This window comes from Quercus robur, chromosome 8, assembly GCF_932294415.1.
Source record: "Quercus robur chromosome 8, dhQueRobu3.1, whole genome shotgun sequence".
Classification (NCBI taxonomy): Eukaryota; Viridiplantae; Streptophyta; class Magnoliopsida; order Fagales; family Fagaceae; genus Quercus; species Quercus robur.
Window position 1 is genome coordinate 60,889,310 of NC_065541.1, and position 10,911 is coordinate 60,900,220.

Sequence of the window (10,911 nt, forward strand, 5' to 3'; positions counted from 1 at the left end):
GTCTTTTTCTTCAATTTTTGGAACCTTTCTTTTCTTCATTGGTGGGCTACTCTTTATTCATTAAATATAAAATTGTTTTTTATTGGAATATAATTAAAAAAAATTATTTATATTTTTATTAAAGTAATAGTTAATTAAATTAATTATCATGTCAATTTTTTTAAATATTTTAAGTACAAGTTACATTTCTTTTTCCATTTTGACATAATGGTGTTTTTTATTCAAGATTAATATTCTATTTTTTTTGTATAAAAATATAATTTTTTTTATCTTCTATTTATATATATATATATATATATATATATTGATAATATTCTATACTATATATATAATTGGAATAAAATCTTTTAGTATACGGAATACACGTTTATAAATTCCAAAAATAATATTATAACCTTCTTTTATAATAATTCAATATATAATGATAATATTCTATATATATATATATATATATAATTGGAATAAAATCTTTAGTATACAGTATACACTTTTATAAATTCCGAAAATAATATTATCACCTTCTTTTATAATAATTCTATTATTACAGTGGGTGATTTTTTTTTTTTTTTTTAAGATTATTACAATAAGTGGTGAAGGGAAATTCAAACCATAGATCTTCTTATAATACCAATAAAATATAAGGCTCTTTTTTATATTTTTGAGAAACAGTAACCATTGGTATTAAACTATTAATTATTAAACTGGGAAATTATCATCAACAAAATGTAAAATATCTGGTAGAACATACTTCATCCAAACTAGCAAGAGAAAAGAGAGTCTAGCTCTTTGTGCTAAAACATGGGCTACAACATTGCATTGCCTCTTCACATGAGAGAAGGAATGAGTTTGTAATGAACTCGCAATAAATTTAGTGTCTTTAACAAGATGTCCCATACTCAAGAGAGAAAATCCTACAGAAAGGGCTTTAATAACAAACTCAAAGTCGCCTTCAAATATAAATGGCGTAAAACCAAGCTCCACAGTGAATTGTCTCAGCTAAGCTTCATGAAATTTTCTTAATCAAGTATTGTCTTAATTTTGTTTATTTATTGACTGCTTGTGGATGATAATCGTGTTAGGATGAAAGTCTATGGGTTGTCACCATCAAAATAACTTCTTTATTTATTTATTTTTTTTTTTTGCTAGGTAATTGTTTATGCAGGGGCTAGAACCCCTAAGTTGACGGTCACTAGGATAACCGGGTACCACTTAGGCCAGAAGGCCCGGTGGTAAAATAACTTGAATCTTATGTCATGTTTTCATATAATGATAAGGTTTCTAATTATAGCAACAACTCAGAAATTTTCATATAATGATAGTGTTTCTAATTATTGGAACAACTCATAAAATAATATATCTTCGCCTATACAAATAATTAATTAATAATATAATAAAACTCCAATATATTCTGAATTGAACAGTCTAGAACTAACAAATTATAAAACGTAAAAACAATAACATAAATTTTGTACAAGTGATTGAATATAGATAGAGATAAAACTTTGAAGAGTGGATGTGTTTATCTGTCTCCTTGTAGTTTACTTTTGGATGATGTTCGGTATAGCTCTAATTTTTTTACTCAACTGCATTACTCTCATGTTACGAGGGAAGGCAATATGGTAGATTATAGTCTAGCTCAATTTGCTGTTCAAGTGCCAAGTTTTTTAGTTTGGATGGAAGATGTTCCATCCTAGTCTTTTTCTGTACTCCAAACTGATTTAGCCAATATTTCTTAATTTTAATGCAATCCTTTTGCTCAAAAAAAAAAAAGAAAAAGAAAAAAGATAGAGATAAAACGTACAATAAATATATAATTAAAAGTCTACGGACAGAAAAACCATCACGTAATTTGTCTCTAAAAAGCACAAAGTACAGACCAGATTTTAGATTTCAGAAGCTTCTTTCTTGTTGGACAAGCCAAATAAATATAATCAAGGTTGTAGTTCTCTTTTCTTTTCTTTTCTTTTTTTTGAAGTGAAAGAAAAGTTGTAGTTCTTTTTTGCTTCTTAATAGTGTCACATGCAATATGACGCATACCAAATGACTAATGTTAAATGAGAAAGTTCAAACTTTTTTTTGGGGTCCGAAATAGAAATTGCTATATCCAGTTTGGCTTTTCAAAAATTCATGTGAGGAAGCAAAATAATTCAACCTGGCAAAGAAAGCTAACCAAATATTCTATCTAAAGAACAATCCAACTATGAAGAGGTCACTTATGCAACAAATAAAAGTACTTCAGAGAAGTTCTGGGGGGAATGGATTACAAGTTCAGCAAATATAATTTTTCCTTGACTTGATTATAAATTTCTTGATGAATTTTACTCTAAAGAGAGAGTAAAATTCAAAGGGGGAGTTGTACAATATTGCCATTACATCCTCATCAGAATTGCTTATACACCCTAATGAGTGCCACTATCAGAACATTCCCACAATTTCTAATCATGAACAGCAACTTGACCTTTGTGCAGTTTGACCACCACCGTCTGTCTGGTCCGGTTTTTTAACCTCAAGGTGTGATTTTGGCTGAAAGCACCAGACAAGATAAGGAGTACATTAAAATTTATTGCTTTTTAAGAAAAAGAAACTCGGATTCCCATATTTGATGGCACAGCTCTACCGCCTTTTAGGAAGAGAAAGAGTGGATCACATAGAAAGTCAGAAAGGAATAGGAAGACCAAAAAAGGCGCACACTTGCGTACCTCATCCCTGGAATCAGTCTCTGCAAGCCTCCGCTTAATATCCCTTGCTATTGAAAAGAAGACCTCCTCCACATTCATATTTGTCTTTGCACTCTGCAGAACATATTCTTTTGTTTATGAGCCGAACAGAACTACTGGTACTTGAAATGTAGATTACATCTTGATAGCATATTTCCACTTACAGTTTCAAAGAACTTGATGCCATACTCATCAGCAAGAGCCTGGCCCTTAGAGGTAGGCACAGCCTAGGAAAAGAAAGAGAATCATCCTTTATAGTTAACAATATAAAACGTAGGCATGCACATGAATACAAACAGAGATAGAGAGAAATGAAGAAAGGATCAGATACGAGCCCAGTCAGTACACAAGCTTTTTAGGCTGGAGGGTCACATATCAATCCACAAGTCATCCTTCTCTCATACTTTTAAGGTGGTTGCAAGCAGGATTGAATAGACTGCATCAGTTATGCAAGTCATGCAACAGAAAAGCAGTTGTGTGCTCAATCAATGAACTTAGGATCCAGCCCACCGGGTGAAAAGACAGCATTTGCTGCAAGATGATTAATCACAAAACACCTACCCTTTTGCTTTCATCCATGTCAGCCTTGTTCCCCACCAGTATCTTATTAACATTGTCAGATGCATGTTGTTCAATGTTGCGAATCCAGTTCTTAATGTCTGAACAAAAAGAGAAAATAGCTCCATAAAGAATTGAAAGAGATATAGAATTAATTTCAAAAGCTTTGAAAAAAGAAAAAAGGAGGAACCACAACAATCACTAACTATAAATGAAAATATACAAAAACAAATTGCACTTGACCACAACAAAAGGTGACAACAATACATACATATTATAGTAAAATACTAAATATCTAACAAGATTGGCTGATAAAGCCACCAAACTACGAATACTATAAACATATCAAATATTGGCAATTGCTATGTGAAGTCCAAACGTTGAGAACATGACAAGAAGAGAAGTTACTGTTGAAAGATGACTCGTCAGTAACATCATACACCAGCAAAATACCCATGGCTCCTCGGTAGTAAGCTGCAAAAGATCATAAAGTATATAAGCAAACTCCTTTACAATCTAAAGAAAATGCAACATGCAATTTAGATAAAAATGATATAATTGAAAATGAACCAACTACAAGTTGGGACTTCATCAAAAGGTCAGATATCAACCAGATGGCATCATGACACCTGAGCTTCTACATTTGCATTTCAGGGTTTAAGAAGTCCTTTTCTTAATTCTCTAATTAAAGGCTGGGTAGGTTTACGATGTCAAGGCTTGAATATGAATAGTGACTATATTATCAAAGGAAACACCATCTGCAAATAATGATACAAACTACCAAACAATATACCACCTTGAAACCAAAGAGGCAATAAGCAAAAACCCAAAACACAAACCTGTAGTGATAGTTCGAAACCGCTCTTGACCAGCTGTATCCCAGATTTGCAATTTAATTCGTTTGCCATCAAGCTCAACAGTTCTTATCTTAAAATCAATCCTATCAACAAAAAAGATTTAATATTAAAATCACAATAAATATTACGACAGATATAAACGGGGCTTCTAAAATATTTCCGCCACAAATAACCAATGCTCGTCTCCAATAAGAATAGATACAAACTTTTTTATTTTAAATATTGGTTTTTGAACCACAACCACCCTAAACCTTGTAAATATCGGGGGAAGAATGTCCTTATTGATCCAGGGGCAACGCCACCTTATGGCCAGAGTGGTCCCAGGACCACCCTGACCTGGAAAAAAAAAACCACATGCTTTTATATTCTTTTAAGCCTATACTACGGCTTTACTTTTAGTTTTTGACTTACCTAACACACTGTCATTGTACGACTACTTTTCCTCAAAAACATTATAATATATATTATACAACTAATTGGTCAAAGTCACGTAAATTTAGCTTTTTTCATTGTACAACTACTTTTTCTTTTTCTTTTTCCAATAATATTGATTAGAAAAAAATAATAGTTTTAGTTAATTTAGTGAATAAACTTAAAAAGTTACTTAATTTTTATATAACATCAATTAATTCATTATATATATATATATATATATATATATAATAAACTTTTTATTTTTATGATTATAATTAAACATGTGATTGTCCATTCTAAAGAAATTTGATTAAATTTACACGAAAAGTGTCACTAAGACTATCACTACTCCAACACCAACACGATTACGTTTTTAATTCAACAAATATTTATAAAAAATAAAAAATAAATAAAAAATCCTCACTGCCCCAGTGCCTCGCGGATTCACAAGTCATTAAACAATTTAAACTAAAACTAAATCAAACCTAAAGGCTAAAAGGATATAAGAAACTCACTTACTCTCCCTAGCCATCGCCGTCCATCCTTGTTCAATAACACTAACAACAACCACAACTAAACTCCACAAGCTTTATGTTGTAAAACTTTATGTATTTGCGTGTTTTTTTATTGTTATTGTTGTCAATATATAAATTTTTCTTTTTATTAGATTGTGTAATTTATGCTTGTTGAGGAGCACCTAGAAAAAATTCCTGGAGCCGCTACTGTATTGAGCTATAGCTTATTGGCTAGAATAAATACATATGTAACTACACAAGTATGTAAACACAAAAACATACACATATATACATATGCATATATGCATGTTTGTATGTATGCATATATGCATGTTTATATGTATGCATATATGCATGTTTATATGTATGTATTTATGCATGCATGTATATGCAAGTCCTAAGTCCCCAAGCCATCACAGCAAGGTGCATGCAAGTCTAGACCCTCAACAAAAGAGATGTCTTGAATAGCTATCTGAAATTCTTTTCATCAGTTTATTGAGGTCTATTATGCCAGCACATAAATAGGATGAAACAAAACGTCAATAATCATCCAAGTGTCATTAACTTTTTTCCCACATAAGGAGGCCCCACAATTAATTACCCATGATACTCATCTTGGCACTCATTATTGCATGAAGAAAGTTTGCTACAACACTTCAAGATATAAAAACTCCACAGTTCCGAGGGATACAAACCCAATGGTGGTAATAAAACTGGTTGTGAAGGAACCATCAGAAAAGCGCAAAAGCAAACAACTCTTGCCCACACCTGCAGAGATTTGATAAGAATGTCAAATAACAAAAAGGGGCAAAACAAACAAACAAACCCTCAAAAATATAACCTAGCATGTTACTTTTGGCCATTTTTCAGGAATTTGAGGTGCTTTATTTGGTTGTAAGTTTTTCTTTTTGGTAAAATGCATATATATTCCCAACCTTGCCCATAGGCTAGATATCCCCAAATCCCTTCCATTACATACAACATGGGTAATTAATTGTGGGGAATCTTGGAGTTTGATCCTTGGCCACATCCATGGGAAGCTTACGAGATGCCACTAGGTCAAGTGTCCATTGGCAATTTGAAGTGCTTTGTATTGGCATATAACTCAAGTGTCTATGACCAGCTTAAAAAGGAGGCATGTCCACCAGTAATCATCCCTATATTTAAATAATAGCTATGATACTTTGTGCAGATATGATGCTAAGCCAACAAACAAAGGAATCCTTTCCTAGGATGGTAGAATGTCAAGTAATATGAACTAGGTTAAATATGCATGATAAAAAAATGAATGATATATGAAGAGATTTGTATGACATTTGATGACTCTATAACCAAAAGATCAAGATTAGGAATCCATGACACCCAACCAAGTAACAAAATAAAACCAATAACCCGCATAACAAGATATGATAATTTAACAAGAGATGGCTTTTGCATGATATAGGTGCTTGGAAAGAAGAAGACCGAACAAACAAATAAACCTCCAGCATTAAACATAACCACTATCCACTAGGAATGAAAAGTATAGATATGAAAACAAACATGAAGCTGAACATAATTTCCAATTCTGCAATAGAAGATAGCATGTAATTTCTTTAATTGTCAAGTTACACACAACCAATGAGTCTTGAAACCACAACCTCACTCTATACCTAGCACTTACAGGGGAAGAAAGTGCCAATTGAGCTAGAACTCATTGATAGATGATATCATATCATATACATGATGCTAATAACTTGTACATAACTCATTATATATGTGTGTGTGTGTATATATATAAATCATCATATATTACACTCATATCATGATTCATGTCACTCTCTCTCTCTCTCCACCTTACAATCCGAAAAAATTGTCTTTGGAGGAAACCCATCAAAGTTAAGCCTCACAGATTACCATTTGTGCTGGCCAAGTTCTATACCAATTGCTTTCTCTACTTTTTGTGTTAATTGAGCTAAAGCTCATTGGCCCATTGCTTCTCACTAATTTTATTCATTAAAACAAAAACAAAAAACACCATAGCCCACTACACATGAAGCATGTAGGAAATTATAGCACAAAACTGGACAAGACTAAATATTAACCAAAACCCATTTCTCAACAATAATAAAATTTCCATAAAAATCACAGCAATCGCATTGAAACCAACAACCTAAATCCAATCAAATAGCAATAGAGATCACACACCCATTTGTTCACATACCAAATCAAATGCAGTAATGCACCCATAATCATAACAACCAAAACAAAAGGATGATAAGAAGATCTCATAGTTTCTAGCTTATAAAAACAAAAACTAACCACTGTCGCCAATAAGGAGAAGCTTGATGAGATAATCGTAATCGGCACGAGCCTTTGCTGGTGGTGCAGCCATCGATTTATCACCAAGCCCCCAAAACTCACAAACTCTCTCTCTCTCTTTCTCTCAGAGCAAAAAAAAAAAAAAAAACCCAACTAGAGAAAAAAGGAAAGATATAATTGCAAGCGTTAGCAAGTGGTCGGTGACATATTCAGAGGTGATCCAATAGTTTTATATGGTTTTTTGAGTTTGGGTTTGGGTGATTGGGGGTCTGAGTTCTGTCTCTCACATGCGTCTCTCTCCGTGTGCTATATGTATGGTTACGTGTGTCTCTGTCTTATTGTTCTAACTTCTAAGAAGAGGAGTGGACTCGGGGTTTTGCGTCCTGTGGTCTCGGATGTACACGAAGATTTCTCGCCTGATTGCAAATCTAGCAGTGACCTGAATTAAATGAACTCTATCCAACAATTTTTTTTTAATTAATTAAATTAAAGGACCAACGCATACTCTTCGGGTTTCTCTTTTATATCTTTTAAATTTTTTAAGGTACTTTATCAAATAAATTTTCTGAAATTTTAATTATTTTTTTATGATTTAATGGTATAAATTTTGTTATGTTAGTATTCCACTGACAATAATCTTAATTGTTTTATTTGTAACATTATTTTATTATTTTAAGAGTATTGTTAGTGAAATGCTGACATAACTGAATTTACACTCTTAAATACTAAAAAAGTTGTTAGAATTTAAAGAAATCTATTGGTAGAGTACCCTACAAAATTTAGAGAATTTGAATCCATATTTGAGATATTTAATATAATGGTTTACTCTAATTTGTTGTTTGCCCCTTTTTGATTTATTTCCCAAAAATTCCTACCACAATGACGGATCCTATTGTAGGTGCCTTTGCATGAGCTTCAGTAAACTAAATATGAACTAGTACCATAGGCACTTTGTACACGAAAGAAGCAATTCACATAGAGATTTAGCGCCACTCACTAAATTTTGAGGTTAATAAAATTTGTAAATCAGTGATTCATATTTGGAGAAGAATCAACAGAATAACTAATAGCATAAAAACTGATTTAGTTTCGATTAAGTCCTCCTCAAAATAGTATCTAACTCGATTGTATTAGGTCTTAGAAAGCTAAACTTGCTGTAAACTAGTGGAGTATGAAATGTCAATTCAACAAGCCCTCGATTAGCAAAAGCTAGTTCAATTGAACTTGTTGTCCTCGCCTATGGTGCATGACAAAGATCTCACTAAATCAATGCTAGATTTGACGGAGATTTCGCTAGATCTAGAAAAATCTCAAACAAATAAGAGTGGCATGGGTCAATTGAGATCGTTTCTCCAAACAGAAGAACCACTAGTCAACTCAATATCATTGAGTCTCGATCTTTTACACCCCCTGTCGACTGATCCATTGCTTGGATCAAATCAATTTTGGTTTGAATGGATCCAAGTTAAGCAAGTTTATTAGGTTTGATTCAAGTTAGACAGTCCTAATGAAGGTGAACACAACAAAAGTAATATAAGCCTTTTGTGGGCCTTAAGGTTGTCAACATGGATGGTGTAGGGACACGATTATTTAACGACCCAAGAATGACATCGGGCTCGTATGTAAAGGGCCCTAACAATGTAATTTGTAGAGAGTGGGCTTGAAAGGCAGGACCTTAGTCACCGGTCAGCGGTTTAGTCGTGGTTTTTATGGAAGCTTTTACATGGGTGGACTTGGCTTGACTACTTAAGCATTCCATTGGTATGGGTTATAGGATTTAGGTCCTCGGATTATGTCCAAGGAGCATAGTCGCCTTCCCCTTCTCCCTTTCGTAGGATTTTATCCTCCTTCTGGGATCCCCCTCCCCTTCGCTCTCTCTCCCTCTTTTATACTAGTGTTCACTTCCCTTTTAGTGTCCACGTGTAAGTTTCACTTTCTGGGGTGCAGACCTGTCCTATCAATCCATACCTAGAGTGGGTGGGAGTGGTTGGAAAAGTTAAATAGCATGGTTTAGAGTATGGGCCTGTCAGATACAGGATTCTGTACTACGATGTTGGCAGCTTTCTCCCTTGTCCTGCCTCTGTACTGAGTTTGTCCTTTTCTTCAGGCGTTTTGAGAGGTGCTGAGCATAAGATCGTCCTCGGCCATATCCTTGGGCCTTTTTTGGGCTTTCATTATGCGTCCTCGGCAATAGCTCTCCTCGGCTTAGGCCTTGGGCCCTAATGTAGAGTGGGCCTGGGCCACGAATTCTCCGGCCCCACAATAGCCCCTCAAAATCCTGCTGCCCAACTTTTTAGTTGGGGAGGAGGGTTTTGGTGATGTTGGGCCCACATCATGGCTTGCTTAAATTCTGTACTTTATTGATGTTGGTGTTTTTCCATTTGCCTGGGAGATGTGCCGAATTAAGAGGCATCCCTTTAGATTTACTCACGCGGTGTCCTTGACGTTTCAGTGCTCGAGGCGCGCCTTCACAAGGATCTTCAAATCTTATGGTTGCAGATGGTGTTGGAAATCGAGCCAAAACCGCCTTGTCCGTAGCATTCCTTGGAAACCTGCACAAATTAAATGCCACCAACTTGCCCTTTATATAAGTAGGATAAGAGGTTATTCCCCTTACATATAAACCCTTCGGCTCCTTCAAATTCATAATCCTTCAGCCATAATCACAGTCTCCATATCCAGTGCAATCCACCCTTAGTGCAATATGTTTGAGGCACGGGTGGGGGTGAAGGAACCACACCCGCCACAGAGGCACCGGATCCTTCCGAGACTCAAGGTGGTGCGGTCTGGACAGGGGAGACACAGACTCAAGATAATCTTCCGTTTTGACAAGGTGGGGATGATATCTCTGCCTCTTTTAGTCAAAATCCGAAGCAGGTACTGGTCGCATCAGATTCTTGGTGCGTCAGAAGTAAGGTTTTCCGCCATCAGCACCATCTGCTCTATCGCAAGTGTGGCTAACATGGAGGCTCATCAACTTCCTGTGTGGCCACCGGCGAACACCCCGCTCCCTGCACCTTTTCTTCAAAGGTGCTAGCTCTATGTTAGGTTCTTTTGCTGCCTGAGTTATGGGCATGTAAAAGTATTGAGGAATGGTTTCCGTAGACAACGTTCTGGAACTGCTACATCTCTCTTCTCTGCACCTCTTCTTCTGTTTTTTCCTCATTTCCTTGTATCTTTTCTTTTTGCTTATGTAGTTGGTTTTCAGTATGAGCTTATTCAAGCTCTTTCATTGTATGTTGTACTATTTCTTTGTCTTAATAAGAGATGAATATGCTTCCTTCTAAATACTTTTCTTTTTTGCAGCAATTACTTTGTGAATGGGGTACTACATGTGTATTTTCCTTTAATGATACTTAGAGCAGGAAATCTTGAAACAGAAAGCTACTAATTTGAACTTATTGACATTATCAAGTATAATAATGCTAACTCACAGTAGATTAAACTTATGAGACTAACCGAGATAACAGCTGAGTGCTCCGTAATGCATGTGTGGCAACCGTCCGAGAATGATAAACTCAAAATAAACCATCCGAGAGGGTTGCCGAG

At 34.8% G+C, this 10,911-nt stretch overlaps 1 protein-coding gene across 2 annotated transcripts; it reads right to left on the reverse strand.

Moving 5' to 3' along the window:
• Nucleotides 1–2,166: 2,166 nt before the first annotated feature.
• LOC126697442 (ras-related protein RABE1c-like) lies at nt 2,167–7,689 on the reverse strand. 2 transcript variants are annotated; one of them, XM_050394441.1, is made up of 8 exons: nt 7,363–7,689; nt 5,663–5,829; nt 4,115–4,215; nt 3,684–3,749; nt 3,279–3,376; nt 2,882–2,944; nt 2,700–2,792; nt 2,167–2,523 (listed from the first exon to the last, which is right to left on the reverse strand). In XM_050394441.1, exons 2-8 carry the CDS (start codon nt 5,791–5,793, stop codon nt 2,440–2,442), a joined length of 636 nt encoding a protein of 211 aa, XP_050250398.1. In that variant the 5' UTR covers nt 5,794–5,829; nt 7,363–7,689; the 3' UTR covers nt 2,167–2,439. The 2 variants fall into 2 exon arrangements, with proteins under 2 accessions (XP_050250398.1, XP_050250397.1); XM_050394440.1 differs by having other exon boundaries at nt 5,757–5,829; nt 7,363–7,684.
• Nucleotides 7,690–10,911: the final 3,222 nt, after the last annotated feature.